Source organism: Macaca nemestrina, chromosome 7, assembly GCF_043159975.1.
Source record: "Macaca nemestrina isolate mMacNem1 chromosome 7, mMacNem.hap1, whole genome shotgun sequence".
Taxonomy (NCBI): domain Eukaryota; kingdom Metazoa; phylum Chordata; class Mammalia; order Primates; family Cercopithecidae; genus Macaca; species Macaca nemestrina.
Window position 1 is genome coordinate 91,388,482 of NC_092131.1, and position 12,528 is coordinate 91,401,009.

Genomic DNA, 12,528 nt, shown 5'->3' on the forward strand with positions numbered 1-12,528 from the left:
ATATAGCTGGCATTTGGTATCATGAAAAACACTTTACTAGGAATCAGAAGATTTATTTGGCTAGGTCACAAGCTGACTTATTATTCAAATTATTCATCCAAATAATAAGGACCATAACACACTGTGGCAAAACACAATCAATGAAGAAACCATGGAACAGATTTTAAAACTAAAAATGGCATGATTCATAACTTCATGCATTTGTCTCGCTTCTAGGTGGTATACTAAGATCGCAAACTTACATTCTTGGGATTCTTACAACAAAAAGTTGAAAAGCTATGCTGATCCATTTTATAATCACATTTTTAAATGTTTTCATACATTTATCCTGAATTTACAGATTTTTGTCCAAATATTTTCCTTGATCTTTTTTTTCTCTCAAATAAGATTCTGAACAAAAAATAACCTGTCTTCCTTTTCCCATGCTTATGGGAATACTGAGTCAACATACACAATTTTATAAACCACCACATAAACTAAAGCACAATACTTATGTCTTTTCTCCCCAGTCAGTAAGGGCTTCATTAAAAAGACATTTTGACATTCACCTATGAAAAACAAAAGAACTATGGCCTGGTAACAAGTAAAAGGCTGGTGTGGTGAGCAAGAGACACAAAGGTTAAACGTTTAGTATTTTTCAGCCTTGTGTTTATTTTGTATACGTAAGTATTTGGTTGGGTTACCCAACATTCAACTTCCAAAACTGACCATGAGGTTTTACGTCAAGAGAAGTACTTTTTATAGCAATTTTACTGCCTAAACCAAAACAGTCTAGAGAAGCTCTAAAGGTAACAAAATAAAACAGTACACAATTCTAAACAACTCTGCTTCACACCCAACCTGGGACTGCGACTCACCGTAATAGTATATTTGTGATCAACTTTGTAACAGCCTGTCAAAAGGAGACCTGCAACATCTGCCCACTAAGAGGTCACTTCAGCATTTTCTCCTCTGCGGAAGAAAACACATGGGAATCACTCAGAACTCTGGATTTCAAACAGAGCAGCATTTCCCAGAGAGTAAGCCAGAGGACACCATCCTCTGAGATGCTGTCAGGAACATTATTAAACAAATTTGGGAAAAATAGAAAATAGCATTAAGGTTCCAAGAAGTCCTTTGGTAAAAGACATTTTGAACCTGGCTTCCCCCAAACCTTGAAATCCCCACAAAACAAATATACATTAACATACCACTATATTGGCACTCACAGAACATTTTGGGAGATATGGCAAAGATTAGGCTGCAGGTGTCAGGTAAGTGAACTCTTTAAAAACAATATTGAGAAAAATAGAAATTTAAAAATTAAAAGAAAAACAGAAAAGCAAAAGAGAAGTAAATAAATAAAAAAATTTTAACAAACAATATTGGGTCGGGTAAAGTTGCTGAGACCCATAATCCTAATACATTGTGAGTCTGAGCGGGATGGATCGCTTTAGCCCAGGAATTCGAGACCAACATGGGCAACATGGTAAAACCCTGTCTCTATCAAAAATACAAAAATTAGCTGGGCATGGTGGCATATGCCTGTGGTCCCAGCTACTCAGGAGGAGGAGGTGGGAGGATGGCTTGGGCCTGGGAGGCAGAGGTTCCAGTGACCTGTGATTGTACCACTCACTTCAGCCTGGGCAACACAGCAAGACTCTGCCTCAATGAATGAATGAATGAATGAATGAATGAATAAAACAATATTACTTTACTGTGTGGTAGAACTCAAAATGAACTCAGCACATCCATATGTAATACTAAGGGTTTAAAAAAAGGAAAAAACACTTTTTGTCTCTCTGAGCTTTTACAGATGGATATAACGTCCAGATAACTATTCTGTAGTATCAACACCACAGTTAATACATATTCTGATTACACAGAAATGATTCTTGATGTTAGCCCCCAAAACACATATATAAGCATGTAAAGCAAATACAACTAAAAATAACTGTGGGAACAAAGCTCTTCTGGAGAAAGTTCTGAAGTCTGAAATAGTCACTCATATTTTTACCATAAATGCAACTATTACTATCTCAACCATAGAAATCATCAAAAAGTAAGGGCTGGATATATTTAGATTTTAATCACCATAATGTAGATTATGTCACATAATAGAATTAGTCAACTGAGTGTTTCAAAATCCTCAAGTTACTTTAAATTGCTCATACTCTGAGGGTCTACAGAACAATTCACAACTAACCTAGCAAACTGCGATCTTTTCCCCACTTCTGTAAGACTTCCAACCACAAAAAATAAGCAATACAAACTTCAGTAAAACTGCAAGACAATTACCATTGGATTCTACTAAACTGCAATTATCACCTCTAGAAGTAATTAGCCAGCTCCTTACATCTATGAGATTTCCCATAATGATTCCTAGAGGTATAATTAGGATCACAGGCATGTGGGGACCACTCTGTAATCATAACATTCTCTAAATCCCCAATCACAATTTACATTTGAAAAACACTCGGTTTTTATGACAAAAAAAAGTATGTGTTTATATATACGTGTGTGTGTGTGTATGTATATGTGTGTGTGTGTGTGTGTATATATATATATGAGTCACTAAAAACTCTACCTATCAGCAACATAATGCTTTATAATGGTTCCAGATGTGGGCCCCAGATCAATAGCATCAACTTCACCTGGTAACTTCTAAAAAATGTAAATGGTCAGGTCCCACCACAGACCTACTGAATCAGAAACCCTGGGACTAGCTCTCCACATGAATTCTGGTGTACACTATGTTAAAAAATAATAATAAGTAAACCAGGCACAGCAGCTCACGCCTGTCATCCCAGCACTTTGGGAGGGCAAGGTGGGAGGATTGCTTGAGCCCAGCAGTTCAAGAACAGCCAGGGCAACATAGTGAGACCTCATCTCTATAAAAAAATAAAAATAAATAAATAAATAAAAATAATCACTTACACTTACCCTCCTGAGAGAACAGGTAACACCACTCAAACAATGGAGGATCAACTGGAAAGTTATCCTAAAAAGCAAATAAGTAAGTTTAATTAATTTTAAGAACATCCTTAATGTTATACTATTTAGAAGATTTTAAAAGAATCTATAAAAGAATATGTACATTTATTATCAGATAAAGGGTGAGAGTCATAAAGGTAAACTTAGTACCAAAAACCAAATGAAATGAAAACCAAAGCAAATAAAAATGAAGTTAAAATCAGGCCCAAACAGAACAGTGTTATGGTAAACTTATGAAACACATGAAGGGGTTCCACTTCAATAGAACTATATAAAGGAACCATTCCAATAAGGATAGACTAGATAATTTAGATCAATCTTCTGACTAAGAACTAGAGAGGTGGACAAAACATAATGATTACAGGGCTGAGAAAAGGGAACACCAGAGAACAAGGTCTTCTTTTTCCCCCTTGGGTTTTCTTCCAATGACAGAAGAGACAAGGAAGAGGTTAAAAAGTTGAGCTAGAACACACAGCCTCACAGAGCTCACAGGGAGGTAAACACTGGAGCTCAGCGTCCACCAAGGAGGGGCCCTGCTAAGTCTCCCGCTCCTTAGGTTGGGATCCTGAAGAACCAACTGCAAATTGCCCTAACAGAGAATGATGGCCAGCTTTAATCATCTCAATCCCTGATTGGATGAGACAATCCCGGGTTGCTAATTTCCAAGCCCCTGGCAGGGGCAAATGTAAATCCTCTCTGGAGAAGACTATCATCCAAGGCTTCAAATTAGTTCTACAATTTTTCATATATAATGTCTATCACTAAAAATAAAAAGCCACATGAGACTGAAAGATGACACAATAGAAAACAAGAGAAGTAAACAACAGACACAAAACCACAAGGAATTGAGATAACAGACTTTGCAGACACACTTTAAAATAACTCTGCTGAACATGATCAAGGAAAGACAGGACAAGACTGAAAACCTGGCAGAGAAATGCAAATTATAAAAATGAACCCTATGAAATTCTGCAATTTAGAACTATCACAACCGAAATTAATAACTTAATGGATAAGTTTAACCACAGCAGTAACCTAGCAGAAGAGAGATTCAATAAACTGGAAAAAGGTCAGAAAGACAAAAAGGTAGAAAATAGAGAAAACAAAAGGTAACATATTGAAAAGTTTATAACATACGTAGAGCCCTGGAAGAAAAAAAAGAATGGGACAGAAGCAATAGCTGAAGATACGGTTGTGGAGAATCTTCCAAAACTGATCAATGACTTCACAAGATTTAACCACCATAAACACTTCAAGAGAAACAACGGAAGCTAGCATAAGAGAATGATATTTTCAAGGTGCTGATAAAGGAAACTGCCAACCTGGAAACTTACACTTAATGAAAACACTCTTCAATAATAAAAAATAAAGGAATTTTTCTATCTGCAGACTCACACTAAAGGAAGTATTAAAGGATAGTTTCAGAGGAGAAAGAGGATCCTCGATGAAAATGTGGAGACTACAGAGCATGAAAAAGAGCAAATATGCGTGTAGATCTAAGTGAATATTGACTAATTATATAATTATGTGTAGGGTTTTAGATAGTATAGACTTGAAATGTATGAAAACAGTAGCACATATTTGGGAGGAAGGACATGAACTCAGTGTGCTAAGGTCCTTGTATTGACAAGGAAAAGGAAAAAAAATATGAATCTACAAGTTTATGTTAGACTTTCACACATCAAGGACATATTGTAACTATAGGGTAATGAAGAAGAATAAGAACTATGCTGACAGAGGTAGAAAACCAGAGTCATCAAAAAGTCTAAAAGAAAGACAACATGGAGCACAAAGCAAGAAAAACTAATAGGAATGGCTCATCGATAAGATGGTAGACTCGAATCCAAGTATCAGCAATAACTAATTGGCCTAATTAAAAGACAAACATCATCAGACTTGATAAAAGTATATGAAGAGAGGAAGATGAGACAGAAAATGGAAGAGGAAATCTTTTTCTAACTTACAATAGAAATGTAAGATTATCCACAACATACCAACTTAATGACACAAGATACCAACTTAATGATCGCTACTATAGTCTACTTTCAAATAAAGTAGCTCACCTTTTATCTATAATTTAACAGACATAATGAAAAGTATACAGGTTGATGTAAAGCTTGGTAAAGTACAACTTCATTTAACCTCCTATTATTTAGATCTTTAAATATGTGAATCCCTAAAGAGTGACTATAAAACCCCTTAATTGATTATGGGTGATTGAATTTATTTTAAACAGTTCAGAATAACTCTTCTACATCAAAACCTGGGGACTCTATTCCATAAACTGTATCCTGGACCTCAGGAATCCAAATCTTACAGGGAAAACAAAAGTTGAGGGTGACTGTTTAAACGAAGTTTGAGTTACCTTAGTATATATTAACTCTGAACCAGACTCTCAGGCTCTACAACAATCTCATGAAGTTATCTGACTTCCCATTTAACATCTCAGCCTTCTAAGTTAATCTTAAGGATGAAGAACATTCTCTTTTTCAAAGACTACATCACTAGATGAGTCTAAATAGTTACAAGTCACTTCCTTATATTGAGTTGAAAATCACCTCTTTGTAATCTGACTTACTAGTTCTTGTTTTATGCCCTGTCTTCACCAAAAACAAATAAAAACTAATGCTTCCATATACATACTCTTTCAAATAGTTGAAGACAAGCTATCATGAACCCCCATGTTTTCCTCTCCAAATCCACAATTTCACCAGCTATCCTAGGACGTGGAATAGAATGAATTTCTTCCCAATCCTGGCTGCTATTCTCTAAATAAACCTAAACTTATCTAAATAGACCCTTCTTAAAGTACTACCTCAAAATTCAATTCAGTAATTCTGATGTTGCCTGTAACATCAGAAGACAACTTCCTTAAAAACACAGCAAGTTGGATTTACCAAGTTGCTGTCCAGGTCACATTCCCTCCTGCCCTCACTGCCATCTTTGTGTTATAGTTTATCTCCAGTTCCATTTTGCTTAGTATTCATGATGCTCAAGTTGTCACTGTGGACATCAGAGACTATAAACATATATTGTTCTGGCTCCTTCCTGTACATCTTTCTGAGTCATACCTGCTATTCTCCAAAGTCTGTGAATCCCGATACTAATAACTTGGCAATTCAGTTTAAGGTCCTCTTCAGAAGGTCAGTTAGCTCAAGGCAATCACATTCTTCCCAGGACTCTTAAGAAATACTCCAACCCCAGAAAAAGGCATTTCTTTCTGGTATCAGGAGCCATGGGCCACAAACACAAATCCAATAGAATTTCAGCCATTTACCTCCCAGATCGTCCTCTCCCTGAAGTCCTAGCTAGAGCAGGACAAAATAATGAAAACACCACCTGCAATCATCAATCCTCCAGTTTCCTGGTCAATATTTCATATTCCCTTCAAGATACCTCCCAAAGAGGGTGTGACAAGGGAGGGGCACACAGGGTGCTACAGGTACTGATAAAGATCTATTTCATACACACACACACACACACACACACACATATATATATATATATTTTTTTTTTTTTTTTGAGATGGAGTTTCTCTTGTCACCAAGGCTGGGGTGTAATGGTGCAACCTCGGCCCACTGTAACCTCTGCATCCTGGGTTCAACTGATTTTCCCACCTCAGACTCCCACGAAGCAGGGCTTACATTACAGGCACCCATCACCATGCCTGGCTAATTTTTTTTTGTATTTTAAGTAGAGATGGGGTTTCACCATGTTGGCCAGGCTGCTCTCGATCTCCTGACCTCAAGTGATCTGTCTGCCTTGGCCTCCCAAAGTGCTAGGATTACAGGCATAAGCCACCACGCCCAACCAAAGGTTCTATTTCTTCAGTTTGGTGTTGGGCATATGGACGTATGATTTAATGTTTTAAAAAAGGAAGATAGCTTCCTGGTTTTTTTGTGTTTTGTTTTTTGTTTTAGGCCTGCATGCTTCATTCACTCCCCCATATGAATCCGTAAAGAAGTAGCCATTAGCAACTTCAGTCAATATATACTGGATTCATACTTTAGGAAGACAACCAGTTGACAACCACAACAGTTTCTATGATAACAAAAGTGAGAGAAAATACTGACATTAGGGTCATTTCAAGAAAGTTCAATCATAAGATATAATCCCAAGAAAAAATATACACACAAAAAGGGAAGTACAAAGGTTTTATAAAACTACTATTATCCTCAGAGTAAGAACAATAAAGTATTGTTTTATGTCTGTTTTTTTCATCAAAATACCTCAATATAGCCATAGATTTTAAACCATTACATCCTATCTAGATTCCCTATCAGATCATTAACATTTCTTCTAAATTCCATTGTTATTCCTTTGTAACGTTGATTTTTAGTATCTTAAAAATGCCTTATTAAATATAACACATACATTCAGAAAAGTACATAAAATATACCTTAAGGTATACCTTAACATGTTATCGTAAATTATTTGCCCACGTAACAACCAACCTGCTCCAGAAATATATTCCAGCCAGTATCCAAGAAGCTCACAGATGTCCCTTTCAGGTCACACCTCCCTACCTCTCACCTGGATGGCCTCCTTACCCTAACCTCGATGGAATCACCTCTTTGTTCTTGATAGTTTTACTGCCCAAGTATGGATCCAGAAATAAGTGTTTCTGTGTTTTCTTTTCATTTTTTTAACCCTAAGAAGCCTTTTTAGAAGTTTTCTTCCTAATTCTACCCCCATTCCCCTGTGGTGGAATTTCAACACCACAGATATATTGTATGTCGGTTTATGTTATATGACCCTTTGGAGGGCAGCAGACCATTATAATAGGTAACGTTTTCTTTTACTCTAAAGACCAATTTTCACTCCACTGCAGGTGACACTGCCACCACTAAGAATGAATGTCCTAACCAACCTTAGTTTTGCCTATTTTTGAGCTCTATATAAGGGAAATTGTACAAAATAGGTTTTGGGGGTCTGGTTTCTTTTGCTTAACATAGTGTTTAAGGTTCGCCCAGCTGGTCCCACTTAGCTGTAAGCCTTTTTATGAATACCACAGTTCTTCATTTTCTTGGATCTCCTCATGCCTACGTACTCCTTTCTTGTGCAGTGAATATCCACAAGATTCCTGAACCATAGTGTATGAGTATCTTCCACTTTACCAAATTGTTTTCCAAAACACTTGTACAAATATACACCCCCATTCAAAAAACAGAGAGTCCTGTAACAATTTTCTTACCTTAAAAGATAAGTTCAGCAAAATATCTCCCAAGCCTTCTTTTTCTTTTAAGATCTGAAGATCACTGTGCAAAGGATTATCAGGGTCAACCCTAAGAACCACAAAACAAAAAACAGTTCAAACAAAAAGGTAATTTTTTTTCAACTAACTCAAAAATGAACCAATCTGAAAGCTAAAATAGAGCACCTAGGGTAAGTTCCAGAAGGAGAAGATCTTAAGCTGCTCTATATCCCCAGGAAAAATAAAGGTCACTATAGCTTCCAGCTCCTTCAGAATAAATGTCCAAAAGAGATCATAATAGCCTAAATCTAATCTAATAAGGAGGTTCAGAGTTTGCAGTCATTCTAAAGGAAAACAGTCACATGTATATAATTTTCTCAAAAATTCAAAAGAAGTTTAATATGCCTTCCTAAATTTGTATTATTAGCCAAGGGGTTCAAGGAGAACAATTTGCCATGGATGGAACTATGAAAAGTTAAATCACTAAAAAAACGGTATTTTTCTACAACTGTCATATATATACATGTCCAATATGACTTCCACTCCCCACTCCCCCGGCCTGTTTTTTTTTATTTTTTTATTTTTATTTTTATTTTTTTAAGAGACAGGATGTCTTGCTTTGTCACCCAGGCTGGAATATAATGGTGCAATCACAGCGCATTGCAGCCTTGACCTCTCAAAGCTCAAAACCTCTTCCTGTCTTAGCCTCCCACCACCCCCAGTAGCTGGGACTACAGGTGTACTACACCCATACATTTTAAAAGTAATAACATAACTATCTCTACAATAAGAGTTGATTATGTTGCTTTCAAAACTGGGGGAAAAGTCATAAAAATCAACTTGGCAATCATTCTCTGTATAATGAAATGTATTACTCTTATTTACTTTCCAAGCAATATTGCTCAAGCTTGAGCTTTTTGCTAGAAGATAAAAAATATGTAAGAGTTCACTCTATCAGGAAAATGACAAAAAGTTTCTGACGGACCTATAAAAACAATTTCTCTAAATACAAAAAACAAGTAAACTCATCCTATCTTACCCCCTACATCTTTTGGAACTTGGTTGCCTTTGAATTTCACAAAATTAAGCTAGTAAACATTTCCATTTTGATCCACTTTTGAGAAATGACATTCATAATCTGACAACAGAAAAGAGCAAAAGAACAAGAAGAAGAGCAGGGATTTAGAGATCCTTCCCTGTCATGTAACTCTGTGATCTGTATATGTCCCTGAGCTCTTTCATAAGTCTATCTGAAGCTTGCACTGACCCAGACACTGCAGCATGAAACACAAAAGCCTCTGTTTACCAGGGTCTACTGAGCCAACTAATCTAAAGATTTAAGGTATTTCAACCTGATCTATAAGATTACAGTAGCCAGGCATGGTGGCTCACACCTGCAATCCCAGCAGTTTGGGAGGCCGAGGAGGGTGGATCACTTGAGGCCAGGAGTTTGAAACCAGCCTCGACAACAAGATAAAACCCCATCTCTACCAAAAAAATACAAAAGTTAGCCGGGCGTGGTTACACGTGTCTGTAGTCCCAGCCACTTGGGAGGCTGAGGCAAGAGAATCACTTGAACCTGGGAGGTGGAGGTAGCAATTAGCTGAGATGGCACCACTGCACTCTGGCCTGGGCCACAGAGTGAGACGCCATCTCAAAAGAAAAAAAAGGAAAAAGATTGCAATAAAAATGGATCACCATGGCCGGGTGTGGTGGGTCACACCTTTAATCCCAGCACTTTGGGAGGCTGACATGGGTGGATCACAAGGTCAGGAGATCGAGACCATCCTGGCTAACATGGTGAAACCCCGTCTCTATTAAAAATACAAAAAATTAGCCAGGTGTGGTGGCGGGTGCCTGTAGTCCCAGCTACTCGGGAGGATGAGGCAGGAGAATAGCATGAACCTGGGAGGTGGAGCTTGCAGTGAGCCGAGATTGCACCACTGCACTCCAGCCTGGGTGACACTGTGAGATGCCATCTCAAAAAAAATAAAATAAAATAAGGATCACCATTCAACATTTTAAGAAGTAAAAAAAAAAAAAAAAAAAAAAAGTCCAATTAAATGAAGTATTATGAAGTTTCAAGAAAATATAAAACCAGATACAAGTCTGGTTGTTTTCCTATTTCTTATAATCTGAAAAACTCTAACCAACATGCTCTGACCACCATGGATTCACGATAGGATAGAAGTCAGTATGAGTCTATTCCAAACCCCAGCAATTTTTGAAAATAATAGAAGACACTCAAGGCGATACATTACTAACTAAAAGAGACTTCCATTCATAAGACTACAAGCAAGAATATTACACAGTCTAGTTCACACATTGAGACACTAAGAAACGTGTGCCTACATGCTACTTGTTTCCGCTTTTCAGTGTGGGGACTTCTCTAAAGATGAAAACACATCGGTATCTTATCCTAAGACTAAATAGAAACGGAACTACTTGTTAGTAATGTGAAACTAAAGGTTTTAAAGACTGCACTATTCTTTGAAAAAGAAAAAACAACAAGTTTACAAATATATTACTTCCTAGCTATATAACCATGAGCTCATTTCCTAGCTATAAAATATGAGAAGTTTCTCCTCTCTAAAATATGAAGAGCACCTATTTCATACAGCGGCTATGAAGACTAAATCAGAAGATATATAAAGTATAAAGTACTTAGCATAGTATCGGTCATACAAAAGTGTTCAATAATTTATACTTGTTTTGAAGATAACTCAAACTGGAATTGATCACAAGACATGGAAAGTACATTAATTCAAATGCTACAAACTTAGTTTTATAAAAAATCAAGATATGAGAAATTGACTAAATGTCTTTCGTCTATGAAAAATTACTAATTAAATCAATATATAACTAAGACTGAATGATGGCGAGTAATCTTTCTGGTTTCAACACTTGGCATCTACTTGCCTAACAATTCATTCCCTGTTTTGGAGAACCTGTGCCCAAGACAAAGTAACTTGTCCTTGGATTTTGTGGAGTTGGTAAACAGCTCTAATAGAAGGCAGGAAGTAGTAAGTGTTCAGACTATCATCTGACGTTTCTCTACTCTGTCCGAGCATTTCATGTATATACACACAATATTCTCATTTATTTTTCATAGTAGTCATCCAAAAGGTATGTACTGTTTATTCATATTTTAGAGTTGAGCAAAGTGAAACCAAAAAGGTGTGTTTGTCACCAAACTCAGTGTTCTTTTCATGTCCTGCTGCTTCACATAAAAGAGGTGTTAGGTGAAAAGAGAAGAATTATTCTTGGTTTGGTGAGAGCAGGATGGACCAAAGTCAGCCTCATGAAGGAGAAATAATTTGAGTTGTTTTGTAGGAGAGAATGAATGTGAGTATACAGATGCCACAGAAGGAAGGTAAGCAGAGAAAACAGCATAAACAAGCCGGAACGGGGCATATACTGGGATCAGAAGGTGGTTCCAGGATGTGAAGAGCAGATGAACAGGGTAAAAAGTGGCTATTCTTAGATGAGAAAGATAACCTTGGGCAAGAAAACATATGACCATGGCTACGCACGGTGGCTCATGCCTGTAATCCCAGCACTTTGGCAGGCCAAGGTAGGAGGATCACTTGAACTCAGTTGTTCAAGACCAGCATGGTCAACATGGTGAGACCTCATCTCTACTAAAAATCAAAAAAATTAGCCTGGTGTGGTGGCACATGCCTATAGTCCAAGACACTTGGGAGGCTGAGGCAGGAGGATTGCTGGAGCCTGGGACATCAAGGCTACAGTGAACTATGATTGTGCCACCACACTCTAGCCCAGGTGACAGAGCAAGACCCTGTCTCAAAACCAATAAACATATGACTGAATCTACCACTAAGGTGGGAATGGAGGAGGAGAGCAGCTGAATTTGGCAGGTTCACAAATTGCCTGGTATCAACTATAATTACTTAAACAAAAAGTCCAGGCTCTAGCTATTTATACACACTTACACATTTAAATGGTCTTGCCTTTCAGTCTTCCTAATTTTCTCTACTACTGCCAAATGTTCTTTTTCAGTTCCTTCATCCTCCAACTTTTTCCCACTAATAGGCTCTTCTTTCATCTCACAGTGATCTCAGTCTTCTATGTCCTGCAAAAAGAAGAAAAATGTTAGCTTATTCAACCTATTTTTCTTCAGCAGTTTCTTACACCAAAAGTTAAATTATTCTTGACTCAATGGGGGAAAAGAAACAGAATATATCTATCCTATGGGGAGAGAGAAAAAGCCCCCACATTCCATTCAAGAGGCTCCCAGCTTTTATATCCTATATTTTATTTAAAAGCTAGGCTCTGGGTAAAGCAGATTTCAAAGCTTTATAAAGTCATAGGTATTATGAAATAAGTCATCATTTATTTAT

The 12,528-nt window shown here is 37.2% G+C and overlaps 2 protein-coding genes across 13 annotated transcripts in view; both read right to left on the minus strand.

The window, feature by feature from the left end:
- The window catches only part of LOC105479413 (putative golgin subfamily A member 8D), a 128,757-nt gene that overhangs the window by 37,042 nt on the left and 79,187 nt on the right, over positions 1 to 12,528 (minus strand). The gene's annotated exons all lie outside the window — the stretch shown is intronic.
- Positions 1 to 12,528, minus strand: part of LOC112426269 (ubiquitin-conjugating enzyme E2 Q2-like) — a 36,039-nt gene that overhangs the window by 15,473 nt on the left and 8,038 nt on the right. The window contains exons 2-4 of the mRNA XM_071100580.1: positions 12,121 to 12,260; positions 8,168 to 8,258; positions 2,917 to 2,980 (exon numbers count right to left, since the gene is read on the minus strand). Of these exons, the coding sequence (XP_070956681.1) occupies positions 2,917 to 2,980; positions 8,168 to 8,258; positions 12,121 to 12,233 (268 nt within the window). The 5' untranslated portion in view covers positions 12,234 to 12,260. The remainder of the gene's footprint in view (positions 1 to 2,916; positions 2,981 to 8,167; positions 8,259 to 12,120; positions 12,261 to 12,528) is intronic.